Source organism: Acipenser ruthenus, chromosome 7 (genome assembly GCF_902713425.1).
Source record: "Acipenser ruthenus chromosome 7, fAciRut3.2 maternal haplotype, whole genome shotgun sequence".
Taxonomy (NCBI): domain Eukaryota; kingdom Metazoa; phylum Chordata; class Actinopteri; order Acipenseriformes; family Acipenseridae; genus Acipenser; species Acipenser ruthenus.
The window spans coordinates 38,627,085-38,646,576 of NC_081195.1; the positions used below are offsets into that span (position 1 = coordinate 38,627,085).

At 41.6% G+C, this 19,492-nt stretch overlaps 1 protein-coding gene across 2 annotated transcripts in view; it reads right to left on the minus strand.

The window, feature by feature from the left end:
* nrip2 (nuclear receptor interacting protein 2) overlaps positions 1-1,254 on the minus strand; it is a 41,267-nt gene extending 40,013 nt beyond the window's left edge. For both annotated transcript variants that reach the window (XM_034921933.2, XM_059026918.1), the window contains exon 1: positions 972-1,254. In XM_034921933.2, the coding sequence (XP_034777824.2) occupies positions 972-1,127 (156 nt within the window). In that variant the 5' untranslated portion in view covers positions 1,128-1,254. The remainder of the gene's footprint in view (positions 1-971) is intronic.
* Positions 1,255-19,492: the final 18,238 nt, after the last annotated feature.

The window sequence follows — 19,492 nt, forward strand, 5'->3', positions numbered from 1 at the left end:
AAGTAACTAAAACATAGGTAGAATTATAGTATTTTTATGTTTTATTTATGTGTTTGAAACTTACTGTGAATATTTTGTGAGTTATTTCGAAAAAGGTAGAAATAATACCGTGTGTGTGTGTGTGTGTGTGTGTGTGTGTGTGTGTGTGTGTGTGTGTGTGTGTGTGTAGTGCAGTGCAGGAATATTTTGATATGTTGCAATGGATAGTTATGTATTGTCAAAGAAAGCAAGATATGTTAGATATTTCTTAAACTGAGCAAATCATATGTCTTAAAGGAGAATTAACTTTAAGAAGCTTTAGTTAATGCTATTGTTCAATTTATATGGAAGACTGAAATAGCAGGTAAATGCTACATTTTGTTGTTTAATATTGATAAGCACTTGCACTACTGTCTTATTGTATTAAGTATACAATATCAAAATGTTTCTATGGTTAAAGAAATGAATAGTAAGTAAACAAAGAAGATTATCTTTATTGTTTAATATATATATATATATATATATATATATATATATATATATATATATATATATATATATATATATGACAGTGCCAGTATTACAGCAGAGATTAATGTAACTAGTATACTAGTTACATTCTGTGTAACACTATTGTTAAAGTGTTTGTTGTGAAACTGTATTTAACCTGTATGTGGCCTTGTGTGTTAAACAATGTATGTTTTCCATGTTGTTTCAGGGGCCACGTACCGCTTTTCCCTTACAACTAAATGTATTACAACAGCATAATAAATTCAGACAACAACCCCAAAAGAAAGATTTTGTGTCCGAGTCTTAATTAGTCAGAGCAAGAGACCGTCGGTCTACACATCTATTCACACAAAATGAAATCCTGACACAGGCTGTCAAAGTAAGATATTTTCAGTCTACGTATTGCTACACAATCCCAGGTATACCTACAGCATCCATATTAATATCTGCCTGTCCTTCTTTGCTAGGAATGAGATTCTCACCAGGTCTTTGGATGTCCCCAGTCGCTTCAGCCCGTCCAGAGGAAGCAGGTCAGCAGAGTCCTTGTGTGTGAACTGTGTTGCCTGTTTCAGATGCCTCTGCTGATGCAGGATGGCTTTATCCCGAATTTCCATCTCACTTTTCTTGGAATCAGTCATGATGCCTGTAGTCTGATGAATCTTGTGACTTGTTTGTATTCTTGTCCAGCTCTCCTTGAAACAGAGAAAAAATCTGTTCAGCTGTTCTCTCAGCTCTCTTCCTGCTGGTTGTGTTTTCTGAGCTCTCTCTCTCTCTCTCTCTCTCTCTCTCTCTCTCTCTCTCTCTCTCTCTCTCTCTCTCTCTCATGCACGTCATGAACGAATTTCCATAAATTACTCAACACCAGGAGGGGAAAAGATGCACTGACTTGGAAAACAAAAAACAACCACAGCCGTTTTAACCCTTCACTAGCTGGAGGCTTGTGCAGCAGTGGCATCACATCACCTACTGTACAGCGGAACTTTTCTCTGACTGGACATTAACATATCTCTTTTTATATGCAGAACCTAATATGTAGTATTAATTGGTCAGTTTTACTCCTACAGTGGTATAATGATTGTGTCAAAATATAGCAGTATATATGTAGCTATCCAGTTAAATAGTGAAACTCTTGTTGTAAATAAAGCCAATTGATTTTTTTTTTAATATTTAATTTATTACCATTTAACATGACATGGTATTTGTTCTGTATATTAATTATAGGTTATGCTTGGATCATTAGTGTGCCGTGATTAATAAATACTAGGAATTTTTCAGCCACTTTCTACTATTAAACTACTACTATTAAAAGGTGATGAAATGTGTTAACTATCCTATCTTTTGACTGTGTTCAATAAATGAAGCCCACTAATCTGCTTTTCTGAGTTTTGTTAGAAGCTGCCCTGATGCAGGAATTTCCTTCTGAAGTAGTTATTAAAGGGGAACCCAAATGAATTTGTTTGTTCTATAAAAAAAAAACACTAAAAAATGTTCTTCTTATTCTGATTTGACATAAAAATATAAATATTGGATTTTGTATGACTCCTTTCTGGGTTACAGTAGGTTTCTTTCCAACAAGGTAATAGATGGTGAAATCTGACTTGTGACGTCATGGACTGAACTTGGTGGCGGAAAAGATGGCGAATATTATTGAAAACACGTTGAGGAGAAGCTGTGATTTCACTGACTATACTTCTTCAGAAGTTAATGAAAATGATGAGTGTAATGGGGAGGGCAGGGTTGATGACAGCAGACTCGTTGTTGGTGTGTGTGGCATACAGCCATATCAATTTGAGCCGTATGAAACCAAACGCAATGCATCTGACGAAAGCGAGTCAGACATTGATGAAGGCGATAGCCTACATAACACAGATTGGTAAGTTTTTATTTTATTTGTATTAATACTACAACATGTATAAACTAACTGCATACCAATTGATCTGAAGTAATCCGTTTTTAGTAAATGTGATTAAATGTTATTAAAAAACAACTACATTCAATCCCGGGTGCACTGCTGTTGCGCACTTGAGCAAGGTAGCCTACATCATGTAAAGTATGTAAAAAATGCCCAGCTGTATAAATTGGTTCAAATCGAAGTTGCTTTGGATAAAATGCTTCCTATTACGATGGATTACAAAACAAATTATTATTATCATTTAGTTTCATTGTTATTTATGTTTGTTAAATGTCTTTCTTTTAAATACTCTTGGTATAGGCTTGGTACTTTTCTATATTTATTTCTGTTCCCTCTACCTCCCTTTAAAACTGTAGCTAGCATTGTTAATCCATGTCTGTTTCTTAATTAAATCAAGGATATCTGGTGATGTCAAAACAATTTCTTTTTTTTTCCTAGCTATATATATATATATATATATATATATATATATATATATATATATATATATATATATATATATATATATATATATATATATATATATATATATAGTACAGCCTAATATACTAATAGTACACTAAAACCATAATATGTTGACCCAATATACTTGCAGTATAATGCTTTTTTATAAGGGTGTGCAACATTGAAGCTCCTTCTGAATATTATTTTCTCTCCAATTTGAAATGCCCAATTATTTTTTAGGCTCAGCTCACCGCTACCACCTCTGCGCTGACTCGGGAGGGGCGAAGATGAACACACGCTGTCCTCCGAAGCGTGTGCCGTCAGCCGCCCGCTTCTTTACACTTCGCAGACTCACTGTGCAGCCGCCTCAGAGCTACAGCGTCGGAGGACAACGCAGCTCTGGGCAGCTTACAGGCAAGCCCGCAGGCGCCCGGCCAGACTACAGGGGTCGCTGGTGCGCGGTGAGCCGAGGACACCCTGGCCGACCTAACCCTCCCTCCCCCAGGACGACGCTCGGCCAAATGAGCGCAGCCCCCTGGAGCTCCCGTCCACGGTCGGCTGTGGAATAGCCTGGACTCGAACCGGCGACGTCCAGGCTATAGAGCGCATCCTGCACTCTAGCGAGTGCTTTTACTGGATGCACCACTCGGGAGCCCCTAACCATGGTCTATTTGATACTACATACTACCAATACAACACTGATGATTTTAGAAAATAAAAAAAAGACAGGACGAGTATGTGTTTTCTAAAAAATATGTATTATAAAATAGTACATTTCATACAATAATGATTTCTGCTGCTGGTGCCATATGATTAAGTAAACTGCATATATATATATAGAACATACAAAGTTAAATAAAAACATCAACCTATCACTTATTTATTAAACTAATTATACTCCATTTGTTGTTGCAGGAAATACCGGCATGTGGCGTATCATCAACGTTGCCGTTGGTGTTGCAGATTTCTTGTCAGAGATGTCTGCAGAATACGGTCTTAAAAATCCGGGAGACGTTTCCTAGCCCGAATGGCACATTGTGGCAAAGTGGCTGATTGTGTACAGGTGCAGGAGTGATGCAATGCGCAATGAACAAGCAGAGAATTGTAATCCAGCTGGAAACAGGTTTTATTGATTATAATCCCGGTCTGGTGACCAAACAATAACTCCAGGCAATACACAACAATGTGTAATGCACTGGAAGTAAATCAATGGGTTACAGTCCCAAATAATAAATACATGTATCTCTCCCACAAAACACGGTCACCAGTCCTGGGTTCATGCTGTAGTGCTTGTGGTGGGTGATACAATTTATTTTGTGACAGTGATGAAGTGCTGTTCCGACTTTGTGCTGGCCCAAGGCGACAGCTTCAGAATCGTTTTAGCCGTCTGGTGATTCACAAACAAAGGCAATTACTAACAGACAGAACAACCCCCCCAACAACGCACAATACTGTTATGTCCTTCTCCACAGTCCTTCTAGGTTTAAAAACAAAAACCAAACGAAAGGAACAGATTGCGATTCTCCACCCCCTTTTTTGCTTTCACACACGACCCCTTGGTAAACGAGTGCAACCGCTTCTCCAATCTGCGGCTGCCACGTTGTTTCCCTTCCGGGTCAATGCGTTCTTGCAACAGAGTCTCGCCTTCATCCGGCGGCATACAGCGGCGGTAATAACCAGCTAAGGTCGGGTGTCCTTGGCTCACCATGAACCAGTAGTTTGGCTGGGAGTCTGTGGGCTTGCCTGTAAGCTGCCCAGAGCTGCATTGTCCTCCGACGCTGTTCCTCTGAGGTGGCTGCACAGCGAGTCTGCAGTGAGTGTGAAAAAAAGCGGTCCCGTGTCAGCATGGGGGTTGTAGCGGTGAGCTGAGCCTAAAAAAATAATTGGATATGCCAAATTGGAGGAAACTAACCACAGCCGTTTTACTAAATTTAAAAAAGTATTTAAAAAAATAAAATAAAATAAATCAAAATGATTTATAGTTGTCCCCTTTTCACCTCCCCCGTTTTAAGTCTACAGGATTAATCCTATTGGCATTGTCACTCTGAAAATGTCAGGAAAAAAGCGGCTCATCATCAATTTATCTGCACCATGGGGTTCAAGCACCAGCAGCATCAACTCGCTCATTCCTCGTGATCAATTTTCTCTTCATTACATTGCCATCTCAGACAATTCATGCAATTTAAATTATCAGGCCGTGGTTCATGGTTAGCAAAAGCAGATATATCAGATGCATTTAAAGTAATGCAAATCCGTCCTTCTCTTCGCTACCTGTTTGGTAGGAAGGAAAGTTTTATTTCGCTACTCAGTTAACCTTCGAAGATATTCAACACTCTTTCAGAAGCGCTATGCTGGATTCCTCGCAATGCTTACCATATTCCATTTCTGCTTCTCTGATCTCCCCTCCACCAGATCCGCCAACAGAATCACTAATCTTAAGAATTTATTTTCAGAAGTCGTGTCACACTTTCTGAGGGAAAAAAAAACAAAAACACTGCCCCCTGCATTCTCTGGAATTTCTTGGAATCATACTGAACACAGAGAAGTCTGAAGCCACCCTATCCTACCATATTAGTTTTCTTATCCAGAACTTTCAGATCAGTAAAACAGTCAGAAAACGTGCACTGCTTTCCTTGCTGGGTCATTTCAGCTTTGCAATTCGCATTATCCCCCCAAGGGAGGATGTTTATATCTCGACTACTTGCACTCACATCGACAGCAAAAAACTTGGACTCCTACATTAATATTTCCTCAGAAGCTAGGAAAGACATAGAAGTGTGGTCTGCTCTTATTCCGCACTGGAATGGCCTGTATTTTATGATGATTTCATTTCAGCACCACACGACCTGGCTTTGTTTACAGACACCTCATCAGGGATTCGGAGGTCTCAAACAATCAATGGTTTTCCAGTATATGGCCTCAGGAAATTGAAAATCTATCTCCACATCTAAAATCCACAGCTCTCCTTGAAATGTACCCAATCTCTGGTCTAAGAAATTATTATTATTCGACTGCGATAATATAGCTACAGTGCACATTATAAATAAAGGCCATTCCAGTTCCCCTCTTATCATGCAATTACTGCGGCGACTAGTATGGATTTCAGTATCCAACAATTTTCTAATCAAGCTCGCAATCTACCAGGCATTTATAATAATGCTCTTTCTTGTTTGTGATTTCCAAATTCCACAGTCTGGTTCCTACAGCTCTGCCATCTCCAGCAGCAAGTCCACAGTTCAATCAGCTGATTTTCAACTGAATCCAACTATCAGTAAGCTACTTAATTCAGCGCAAGATTACATGGCTTCAGCACTTGCCCCTTCTACTAGATCCTCATACTGTACAGGTTGGGCTTCTTATGTAACTTTCTGCTCCCAAAGTAAGATTAATCCTACTCCATTTAACCAGGATTGGATCATGACTTTCATAATTCATGCAAAGGATTCCAGGTGGGAGACACTGCTGTTGTACCCTTGAGCAAGGTACTTTACCTAAATTGCTCCAGTAAAAACCCAACTGTATAAAAGGGTAATTCTCTGTAAAAAAAATAAATAATGTGATTGCTGTATAATGTGAAATAATGTAATATCTTGTAACAATTGTAAGTCACCCTGGATAAGGGCATCTAAGAAATAAATAATAATAATAATAATAATAATAATAATAATAATAATAATAATAATAATAATCTGGCCACAGCTACAATCAAATCCTATTTGTCAGGAATTCAACACCAATTTCGCTTAATGTCCATCGCTTCTCCAACTATACTATCAATCCCTGCTGTTCGTCTCCTCCTGCGAGGAATTTCCAAGAGCTCTCCAGCTGCATCTCCTGCTCGCCTGCCTATCTCTATAGACATTCTTGGCAATTTGATTTCAGTCCTCTGTCAAGGCTGCTTTTCTCCAACTGATGATTTAACAATGGAAGCCATATGCCTATCTGCATTTTTTGAGATGCTCAGAATTTACAGTTCCTTCTGTTTCCAGTTTTCCTATTCTGGGTATTCGCTTCCATGCTGAAATATATCACAAAACGTAAACCCAAATCTCCTTCCGACCCCTTGTTCATCAATGCAAGCCGGTCTGTTGTATCAAGGCATTGGTTTTCTTCTCATCTCTCCACTTTGGTTTCCAGAACAGGACTTCCCCCACAATTCTACACTCCTCATTCATTCAGAATCGGAGCAGCCACATCTACACCACATTCGTTCTTCCCCATGCGAAATATCCTCTGCTCACCAGTCCACCTCTGGTATGTCCGGAGTGGGGACGACCTTTCCGCCTGGGCCACCAAAGGTTTTACCCCTAAAACGATATTTCTTTTTTTCCCTTCCACTGTGTGGATGGTCTTCACATAGTCGGTAGGTTACAGCTTACTAACCCTTTTGTCGCGTTAAGTGTTTTCTTTCCTTCTCGTGTTAAATGTTTTCTCTCTTTTTTCTATATGCATTGGCAGTTCTCCTTTTTTCATCTCATAAGTGTCTTCAGCGGGGAGCCGGGGGTCCATTCTTTGGGGGGTTAGTGATTCCACTTTCTCCAACCCTTTGTTAAGCATTACTTCACTTACCTCTTAGAGGAGGGTTCTCCATGAGTCAGAGGGGACCCCCGGCCAAACTCCTCCTTTAGCATTTTAGCATGCATGATCCCTTGTCTTCTCTTTCATGTTCTGATGCCTCCATTTATGTGAGGGCCCATACTGTAACCTGTTCTACATGTCAGTGCAATGCAGTGGTACACTTGTAAAGTATGTATTTGTATGGTTCTGATTAACAAAGCAACATTTGTGTATTTTTACAGCTGGAAATGAAATGCAATTGTACTGCACCACATGCAACACTAAGATGTTTGGTTCACTGGTTATTAGATGGTGCACTGTTTAGTTTATTGTTTGTTTTTTTTATTGTATTATTATTATTTTTTAATTGATGCAACCAGCACTGTAATACATTTTTTTTTTAATTTGAAATAATACAACAAATTTGTAAAAGCCAAATGCAGCTGGAACGATTGTCTAAGTATGGTTTTGGAAAGAAATGTTCAGTAAAGCAAATAAGATATGTTCTTGAACTTGTTTGGGCACTTGATAAGTTAAAATAAAATAGGGTAATATAGATGCGATGTGGAATTTAGATTTAGACAAAGTGCAGGATACAATAAAAAAAAGAATGACTGCACTGGAATTATCTAAAGATGCTAAAGGATTCACTGAGATTTAAGTTTGTAATGCTGTAGGTTATGATGGATTCCTCAGAGAAAGGGAGTCTCCCTCCAGGCCTAATCAGCCAGCTTTAGTACAGGTGCTGACTTCTAAGGAGCTCTGAGATTGGAGGAGTGGATATTTGAATGAGCCAATGGGGAGAGAGGATGAACAGAGGGTGGTTGCAAGGAACTATGTGAAACGAAGTTTTAACCTGGCCAGGCTACTGACCCTAATTAAAAGGGACAGGTGGGGGAGACTTACACCCACATTATGTAGCATGGGAATTGCTACAAGGGCTCACCGCATTTATGACGGATCTAGCGCTCGCAGAAACAGACCTTGACCTTGACCAGACCTTTATATTTAAACTACTTCGTTATACTGATCGGCAGCTCATCCTCCGGGCTGCCAGAAATTTAGACACACCACCACGGCAGGATGGCAGCTCTCTTTTTTACTCTGCTTTCACAGCCCAGCGAAGAAAGAGTTTCGCCCTGGTTCAAAAATCTCTCAGGCAGCTTGGAGTTCAAAATTTTTGTAATGGTTGTAATTACTTGCTATATAATTTTACCCTCCTGAAGTGCATTATGTGTTGGGTGTTTGTATGCGGGTTTGAAACCACAGAAACTAATATTTTTTGTGTTTGTCCTGGCAATGAGGATCACAGCAGCGTTATGAGCTGTGGTTTCGCTCAGCTAGTCAACTTTGTAAAAATAGTTCTGTGTTTGTTTTTCACTTGGGAGTGTACTGTTATATCATTGTGGGGATTTCTAAAACATTTTATACTTCTGTTGTATTTGATCTGTCCAATGCTAATTTTAGAATATGGTTACTTCTCTCACTGCTGTCTATTTATTCATTGCGCAGTCTTAGTTATATGCACTCAGAAGACCCATCTCAAATCTGCCAATGTTTACAGATTTCAAAATAAACACTATAAAGTCATTGCTCACTCCTGCACCTTGATTAAAACAAAAGGGGTACTGATTGCGGTTAACACAAAGATAAATATTACCAGTAATGGCTGTAGTAATGATACTGAAGGCCATTTCTGTCAAGTAATGGCAAATGTTAAATTATGCATAGCATCAGTTTATGCACCCAATGTTTTTGATCATCAATTTTTTGAGAACATCAGGGTTAAATTATCAGGATTCCCTGATTGTGCACTTATTATGGGGGGAGATTTTATTTTGACTTTCAACCCAGTTGAAAGTCAGCTAGCGAAAGTCCCCTGGGTTGGATGGCATTCCATCTGAGCTATTGCTAGCAGTATGGGACCAAATTGGATCATTAATACTAAATTCTATAAATTTTTCATTGGAAAATGGCTCTTTCCATAGAGATCAGAAGTCAGCTTTGATCTTGTTGCTTGTTAAAAAAAGGTAAATTACCCTTTAGAATGCTCTAGCTACAGGCCCCTTTCACTTTTAAATTCAGACCTAAAATTATTTGCAAAGGCTCTTTCTAGGCTGTTGGAGAAATACATAGGTAACCTAATACATCATGATCAGACAGGTTTTTTGAAAGGCCGTCTTGCTTCAGACAACATACGGCGTCCCTTTCATATTTTAGACCAAGCCCCACATCAACTTGCCTCTTGCGCTGTATTTTCTCTGGTTGCCGAGAAGGCATTCGATCGTCTAGAATGGAATTACCTGTGGTCAGTTCTAGAATGCTTTGGTTTTGGTCATTCCTTTATTCACATGATCCGCACTTTATATAATAATCCTACTGCATGCATGCAGACGGGTCAGTGTTATCTCCTCAGTTCGCGCTTGGCAGAGGTACTCGACAGGGATGTCGATTGTCACCATTATTATCTCTCCTTTCCTTAGAACCGTTGGCACAAGTTACACCCACTCCTCATTATATCGCCCCTCACTATACAGCGGATTCAGATATATCGCAGTCCTGGAGTTGGCTCCCCATTTTTACAGTCTAACTGTGTATGCCTTAGCTGCAATATATATATATATATATATATATATATATATATATATATATATATATATATATATATATATATATATAGGCACTTAGAATTACTGTTGGTTTTATTTCCTACTGCACAAACAACAATAGACAAAACAATTAAAAACAACACATTGATATCGTACTGTTATCATATACACACACATATTGCACAATAACACAAAGTTGCAGGAAGCGTTTTTTTTTTTTTTTTTTAAATTTAGTCATCGCCAGTTTTTTTTTACCCCAGTTTTCTCCCCAATTTAGTATGCCCAATTATTATCTGTATCCTCAGCTCACCGCTTGCAACCACCCTCCCCCCCCCTCGCCAACTTCGGGCTGGAGCACGCGTCCTCTGAAACGTGTTCTTGCCAAGCCGTCATTTTTTCGCAGTACGGATCCACAGCGATGCCGCCAGACCTATAGTGCCGGAGGACAACACAGATCTGGCGGCTCCACTGCAGAACCACAGGTGCCCTATCGATCACAGGGGTTGCTGATGCGCGGTGAGCCGTGGATTTCCCTGCCGACCTAAGCCCTCCCTACCCGGGCAGTGCTTGGCCAATTGTGCGCCGCCCCCTAGGAACTCCCAGTCACGGTCGACTGTGACATAGCCTGGATTCGAACCAGGCTATAAGGCACATCCTGCACTCCGCGCGGAGCGCCTTTACTGGATGCGCCACTCGGGAGCCCCCTGCTGAAGCAGTTTTTATTTTAGCCAACGAGGTGTTCAAGTGTGGCAGCAATGCACTAGCAAAAGCCACAAGGGAGTGATGTCAGCTCCCTAGCAACCAGCCTCCTATGTTGTTGTTGGGAATGGATTCTTTCAATGCAGCGGGTTTGTGCATTTGAGAAAGGAGAGGAAGACTCATGAAATTAATTAGAGACTGAAGTTGATGAGAAGCAATTACCCTCCACTGTACGAATTAAAATGGTGTGCTGCTTTTTATATGGAAAATGAGAAAAAGCAGGTTGTGTAGAGGATTTATACTGGACTCTAACACGCCCGATAAAATGAGGGAGTGATTGTACAGTATTTATTTGTTAGCCTATTTGTTTTTCTATGGGTCTCTCACTATATCGCGGCCCTTGATATATAGAGGATTTATATTGGACCCCGACACCCCGCAATATATCGAGTGGGTGGTGTATTAGACAAAGTACCAATATAGCTCCCATTACTATACAGGGCTCCAATCATCATATATCACTCTATGCTGATTATATATTTCTAATTCAATGCATTACATAAGAACATAAGAAAGTTTACAAACGAGAGGAGGCCATTCGGCCCATCTTGCTCGTTTGGTTGTTAGTAGCATATTGATCCCAGAATCTCATCAAGCAGCTTCTTGAAGGATCCCAGGGTCTCAGCTTCAACAACATTACAGGGGAGTTTGGTCCAGACATGCCTTGTTCAAACGCACCAGAATAATTGACATGCGCAAATGTAAATTGTTACCCTAACTAAAAACCTTGAATCCAAGTCGCTCCCCCCAATTTTGGCCACAAAAGTGCGACTTAAATTCCAGTAAATACGGTAATCTCAACTGATAAGGTATGCTGAAAAACGATTCCCTTGTGGTATTGACATTATGATTTGACAAGGGATGTGCTCAGAGATCCCTGACATATTTATGATCTTCATAAGCATAGTTAAAATGGTAATTTATATTAGGTGCTGCTTATTAATGTTTTATAAATCTATAATAGATACTTAATAACTATGTTATAAAGTGTTAATAAATCATCATATATGGTTTATAACCATCCAGTAGCCATATATAGAATTATGTTTAAACACCCCAAAGTACAATAGGTAGCTAAAAACTGTCCCCTTCATAAAAACGTAATTCTGTATATGGCTAATGCATGGTTATAAACCACCGATAATGCTTTATTAACACTCTATAACATAGTTATTAAGCACCTATTGTATATTTATACAATGTTTATAAAACATTAATAAGCAGCACCTTAATATAAAGTGTAACCATTAAAATGAACAATAAAGTTAAATGAAGGATTAGGATTGTTTTCATTGTACTACACAAAAAGTAATATATTGAATATATATTCAAAATATGTTTGAAAATGGCAATTATTTTCTAGGTATTATTATTATTATTATTATTATTATTATTATTATTATTATTATTATTATTACCGTGGGGATTGCTTCACCAACATTAACACGGCACATTGTGCAACATTACTTGGGTGACATCAATTCCCAAACTCAAAGCACATTTTCATGGACTGACCACTAGGGTTCAGCACAGGAAAACAATGTTTACAAAACAATGTTGCCTTTGTTAGAAAATCTATTCCAGCCACATCAGCACCTGTTCAGAGAGTGTGAGACCACACAGAGCAAGAATGGGAGACAAGCTTCTCTCTCAGCTGGTGTTTTTAAAGTGCAACTCAAAATTAAAATAAGTTATTTTTCTTGTGAGCAGCATTGTGAGAATAGTTGCTGTGCTGTAAACGGTGATTACCCTTGTGGATGATAAACTGGTTCTGAATGAATGTCTATCTGGTCAACAGATAGTAAATAGTGACATAAGAACACAGTGTATTTGTGAAAACATGCTGTAATAACTTTTATTTCGTTTTATCAATGTCTTTGTCTTCCATGAGAATATGTTTTGCAAAATGACCTGTGCAGCATAAAAAAGTGAATAGCTGCTTGTTGTGTAGTAAATAATTTAGTTACTATTGTTCACACAGTGACTCCTGTCATACTAACGTATTGCTTATAAGTTTTATTAGTTTTACATCATTTTATGACTGTATGACGTTACAGATGAACTACCTTTGAAAACTTACTGCTAGGACTCTGCATCAGTATAGTAAAACTTTTACTGAAAAAAGTTCCCAATTGATTTGCACAGTGTTTTCTACTCTGATGGAGTAAAGTGTTTACAGTTACTGTGTTTTTCTGATTCTTTTCCAGGATACAATTGAAAAACTGTTTTGTAAAACTTACATCTTTTTGTTGCCAGTAACACATAAAGTGAAATTGTTTTAACCTGTCTTTTTGAGTACCATTCTAATAGAGTATATGCTGTACAAGAAGCAAGCTTTATCTCAGTTTTGACCAGAAATGGACTGTCCTTTTTGGAAAAGAACTATTTTACAATTTACAGTTTACAATTGTATGAATTTGATGAAAACTGTTCACATTTACCCCAACTTATCCCAATTAATAAAACTGCATATTTGACTGTGGCCTTGTCTTTTAAAATGCTTGTCATTGACCTTGACTGGGCTTGACTTTTATCGCTCCCGGCCTCGACTGGCCTTGACTGGCCTTGACCTAAAAGGCTCCCGGCCTTGGGCTCGACTTGGCCTTGTGGCTCCTGGCCTCGTGAGTCCTGGCCTTGAATCCAAGACTGGCTGGTATTACTTTGTATGTTTCTAGCTCTGCTAATGAAGTCTTCATTCCTCTCAAGCTGTGCTTTTGGTGCTGCTTGTTATAAATTAAACATAGATGTACAGCCCTAATTATAGTTATAATGTTAATGGTATGATCTACATTGCAATAACATATTCAATACTGTAAAAAAATAAATAAATAAATAAATCACCTGCAACAAAGCTGGAATTGCATTGCTTCGGTTAGTTGATGGAGATTGATCGGTATGTAAAATACTTGTTAAGGTTTCAATTAGGGTTGCCACCTGGCCCCATAATTCCGGAACAGGGCAGTTTGGGACTGGACAGGGTTTTTAAGTTGCCCTTAAACTGAAAGAAATAAAAAAGTGAATTGAGCACTAAACAATTGCTTAATTTATACTGCTTCTTAATTATCTGAATCATTGTGATAATACAAATCTTACAAAATAAAAAAGCATCTTGAATAAACATGTGTAGGTTTATTCAAGATACTTTTTTTATTTTGTAAAATTAGTATTTCAGTTCTCAATATTTAAAAGTTACTATTTATATCCTGTTAATTAGTAATCTATAGCCCTAATATACATTGACTACCAATTAAATAATAACACTGATCAAGTTTTCACGCTGTCTAATGAACAGCTGGTCAGTATTAATGATTTGAGTGGGAGAAGGTGATATACTATTAGAAACTATAAAGAAACTTTAAAATATATATTTTTAAAACTATTAATAAAATAAATAAATATTGATGATGGTACCTATTTATTTATTTAATTTGTTAAAAGCTATTATTGTATTGTCATGCTGCCTCGAGATAAATAATCAACAGAATCAATTTAGCCAAGGTTCAGTGCTCAGTTCACGTATTGATTTCCTTCAGTTTAAAGGCAACTTCAAAATCATGTTGTGTCTCACAGTGTTCCCGAATTATGGGGCCAAGTGGCAACCCTAGTTTCAATTGATCTTCTAGTAAAACGGCTTCTCAATTCAGTCTCGCTAAAAACTTACAACAGGGTTTCCCTGTCTATAAAAAACATGCTTAGGGCAATTGTCTTCTGTATGATCATCAAATAAATCATATACTATCACCTGTCAAGCCATGGCAGAAAGCAAAAGTTGTTTCAATGGCATATCTGGACTTAAGCCTCCTTCAAGGTAGTCTTAAAGTTAAGATCTTACGTAAGACCAAAATTCTGTTAAATTTTGTTCGTGAATAAGACTTAAGTCCAAATTGATGACTTTTGACCTGTCTTAGACTTAAGTGAATACGGCCCCTGGAGGAGAGGGTAGCTGCTAGCTGTGGAATCCCTGGAGGAGAGGGTAGCTGCTAGCTGTGGACTGGAGGAGAGGGTAGCTGCTAGCTGTGGAATCCTGGAGGATAAGTTAGCTGCTAGCTGTGGACTCCTGGAGGAGAGGGTAGCTGCAAGCTGTGGAATCCTGGAGGATAGGGTAGCTGCTAGCTGTGGACTCCTGGAGGAGAGGGTAGCTGCTAGCTGTGGACTCCTGGAGGGTTCCTTCAGTTAAATGTGTTTTGTCCTCCCCCCAGTGCTTTGCAGCTTATATTAATTTTCTTATATTGTTATGTGAAGATACATTGGTAAACTGGATGTTTCTTTTTATTTACCTAAAAATTAGGACTGATGTCTGTTCTTATTTTCTGCACCCACTCTTCTCATCTTTGTTTTTTTGAGAAAACAATGAAAATACATTTTTTTCTCTGGATCTGTGGCAAAGTGCCCCGCCCCTGTGTGCATTTGTGTGTTGTGTGTATGTTGCGTGTGTAAATGTTGGTGTATAGATTGGTACACGGGATATAAACGGGTCTGTGTTTCACGTGTATTTAAAGTGTAGATTTGTATTTAGGCACGAGGAGAGCACAAATCACTTCACGTGCTGGTTAAATGTAATATGTGAGCACGGGGTTGCACAGAATTAATTCACGTGCTGGGATTCAAGTGAATAATTAATTAGTAATTGAATCCCAGCACAATAGTATATATAGACGCACATTTCGTTCAGTCAGGGTTGGGTGTTCGGAAGAGGAGAACGGGTGAGAGAGAGAGGAGAGTTAAAATAAGTAAAATCGTAAATATAAGTGTTTGTTCTCACCGTGTTTGTTTGTCTCCGTGCACCGTTTGTTAAGTGTCAGTCGTTTTGTCTGTGTGTTTATTTTGGCGTCAAGTGCCGTGTCCCGTGTTTTTGTGTTTCAAACCTTTTATTTTCTGTTTATTAAATGCTGAGCGCGATCACGCGCTCAGCCTAACCAAAATCCAAGTCTCTGTGTTTGTATTCCTTCCTGCTTCTGGTCTGACGCCACCCACTCTGGCCGTCTTTGTGACACGTGGTGTCAGAAGTGGGATAGCCGCGCCTCCAAGCGTCAGACCAGGAGGGGTTTTGTTTAAAAAAAAAAAAAAAAAAAGGATTACAAATATTGTTTTTGGGGGAAAAAAAAAAAAGAAAAAAAGAGAGTCAATGGCAGAAGACGCCATCAAACTGCGGGGCTGGTTCCTGGAGAATGCTGGGCTGGAGGCCCAGTCTCTGCCCATGGTCGTCCGGGCTCTGTGGATGATGGACTGTGAGAGATGGGAGGCATATCAGGAGGAACACACCCCAAACACCTTGGAGGAAGGTGTGGAGTTTGTCCTCAGCTACCTGGAGGCAACCATAAATGGAACAGCAGCCCAGGTAGCAGGACCACCAGCAGAGGAGTACCTGCTGTCCCCATCTCCACCAGCAGAGGGTGAGTACCTGCTGTCCCCATCTCCACCAGCAGAGGGTGAATGCCTGCTGGTTTTGCCTCCACAGCCCGAGCGGGAGGAGCCTGAGCGTCCACAGCCCGAGCGGGAGGAGCCTGAGCGTCCACAGCCCAAATGGGAGGAGCCTGAGCGTCCACAGCCCAAATGGGAGGAGCCTGAGCGTCCACAGCCCAAATGGGAGGAGCCTGAGCGTCCACAGCCCAAACGGGAGGAGCCTGAGCGTCCACAGCCCAAGCGGAAGGAGCCTGAACGTCCTACGCCTGAGTGGGAGGAGCCCGAACGTCCTACGCCTGAGTGGGAGGAGCCCGAACGTCCTACGCCTGAGTGGGAGGAGCCCGAACGTCCTACGCCTGAGTGGGAGGAGCCCGAACGTCCTACGCCTGAGTGGGGGGAGCCCGAACGTCCACAGCCCAAGAGGGGGGAGTCGGTGCGTCCACAGCCCAAAAGGGAGGAGTCGGTGCGTCCACAGCCCAAAAGGGAGGAGTCGGTGCGTCCACAGCCCAAAAGGGAGGAGTCGGTGCGTCCACAGCCCAAAGGGAGGCAAGTCGGGGCTTCCACAGCTCTGGGACCCAAGCCACCAGCAGAGGGGAAATGCCTGCTGGTTCAGCCCCAAGAGCCGGAAGGGGAGGGGTTACAGGCTCAACCCCCTGAAAATTTTTGGGGGGGAGAAGGGCAGGATGCTGGTGTCCCCCAGCAGCCTCTCGCTATGCTGCTGAAGGCAGCACGGCGTGCACATGCCCAGCCGCCACAGCAGAGGGAGCCAGCACCGCCAGGAGCAGAGGAGCTGGAGCTGCCTCTGCCTCCACCACCTCCAGGAGCAGAGGAGCAGGAGCTGCCTCTGCCTCCGCCACCACCACCGCCAGGAGCAGAGGAGCTGGAGCTGCCTCTGCCTCCACCACCTCCAGGAGCAGAGGAGCAGGAGCTGCCTCTGCCTCCGCCACCACCACCGCAAGGAGCAGAGGAGCAGGAGCTGCCTCTGCCTCCGCCACCACCACCGCAAGGAGCAGAGGAGCAGGAGCTGCCTCTGCCTCCGCCACCACCACCGCAAGGAGCAGAGGAGCAGGAGCTGCCTCTGCCTCCACCACCTCCAGGAGCAGAGGAGCAGGAGCTGCCTCTGCCTCCGCCACCACCACCGCAAGGAGCAGAGGAGCAGGAGCTGCCTCTGCCTCCACCACCACCACCGCAAGGAGCAGAGGAGCAGGAGCTGCCTCTGCCTCCGCCACCACCACCGCAAGGAGCAGAGGAGCAGGAGCTGCCTCTGCCTCCGCCACCACCACCGCAAGGAGCAGAGGAGCAGGAGCTGCCTCTGCCTCCACCACCGCCCGGAGCAGAGGAGCAGGAGCTGCCTCTGCTGCCCGTACCTCCGCAGGGAGTACGGTGGCCGGAGCCCCAGAAAGGGGAGCTGCCGGCCACGAAGGGGGAGGAGGTCTGGAGACCACTTTCCCCAGCAGCAGTTTCGCTGCAGGAGTTCTTGTGGCCGGAGCCCCACAGGAGGGAGCTGCCGGCTACGAAGAAGGGGGAGGTCGGGGGACCACCTGCCCCCGCAGCTTTTTCGCTGCAGGACGGGACCAACAGGCTGTCAGCCGTGCCACTACCGGCAGGGGTGCTGACAGCATGGCCAGCCATGGGCCCACTGAAGCCTCCCTTCCCAGCCCGAGACTTTGTCCTGGACTGCTGGGTTTTTAAGGGGGGAGGTGGCCGTTGAGGCCATGTGTGCTGCGCACAAGGGGGGGTATATGTGGCAAAGTGCCCCGCCCCTGTGTGCATTTGTGTGTTGTGTGTATGTTGCGTGTGTAAATGTTGGTGTATAGATTGGTACACGGGATATAAACGGGTCTGTGTTTCACGTGTATTTAAAGTGTAGATTTGTATTTAGGCACGAGGAGAGCACAAATCACTTCACGTGCTGGTTAAATGTAATATGTGAGCACGGGGTTGCACAGAATTAATTCACGTGCTGGGATTCAAGTGAATAATTAATTAGTAATTGAATCCCAGCACAATAGTATATATAGACGCACATTTCGTTCAGTCAGGGTTGGGTGTTCGGAAGAGGAGAACGGGTGAGAGAGAGAGGAGAGTTAAAATAAGTAAAATCGTAAATATAAGTGTTTGTTCTCACCGTGTTTGTTTGTCTCCGTGCACCGTTTGTTAAGTGTCAGTCGTTTTGTCTGTGTGTTTATTTTGGCGTCAAGTGCCGTGTCCCGTGTTTTTGTGTTTCAAACCTTTTATTTTCTGTTTATTAAATGCTGAGCGCGATCACGCGCTCAGCCTAACCAAAATCCAAGTCTCTGTGTTTGTATTCCTTCCTGCTTCTGGTCTGACGCCACCCACTCTGGCCGTCTTTGTGACAGGATCACATTGAGAATCGGACACACAACAATTCAACGGCATATTTCTCTCAGATTACAACTCCACAGCAGTTTGACACTGGTAGCCGGAAGCTGACAGCTGCACACCAAGCCCCGTTTTGAGTCTGCCGTGAATAGTCTATTATTTTGCATTGCAGCCTATGTAAGCTTAGGAGCAATGCAAATTACTCAACACGCATACTGTAAAGCCATAACTTTTTGCAAGCCTTTATTATGCGTTTTTCGCGTATGAAAACAAACCGCAAACATTTTTGACACAAAATCAAATTTGACTGACAATACATACTTTGTATATTGCAACAGGTCGCCAACATTTCTGGAGCAAAATAGGTTGGTTGCAAATATTTATGGCTTTACAGTAAATAATAAGCCACAATCATGATAATGCGGGTCGCAATTGCTGCCGCACTTACAGCCCAGAGGTGAGGTGAGTTAGGAGTACAGAGCAGTAGGCGCTATATGAGATTTTACAGACCTTTTTAGGTGCATACATGAGGGCACCCCCACTATGGTTCAGGCAGTGAAACTGACTCTTCAGGATGACAAAAGTTCTCCGATGACACGTTGCGTTGCTACATGGGCATGGTTGTAGCAAATTTGAGCTTCGGTTTCAGCATTGCTCAATAGTGTCACCACCCAGGGTCGCAGGCCATAGCCACTATCCCCTAACATAGACAATGGTGTCCTATTATGTTATAATTAGGGACAATGTGAAAATTACATTCACATTAAATAATGCATTAACATTTTGCCGTATACATTATTTATATACAGTTTTTTTTTTTATTTTGGCTTCTATAAACAATTACATTTTAGTAAACAAACTTTACTCAATAAGGTAAATAATTAATACAACATCTCACTAGCTTTCTGTCAAGGACGTTAAACGGTACTTTGCAATAGATAAGACAACATCTGACGTTACTGACTTTACCCTCCTT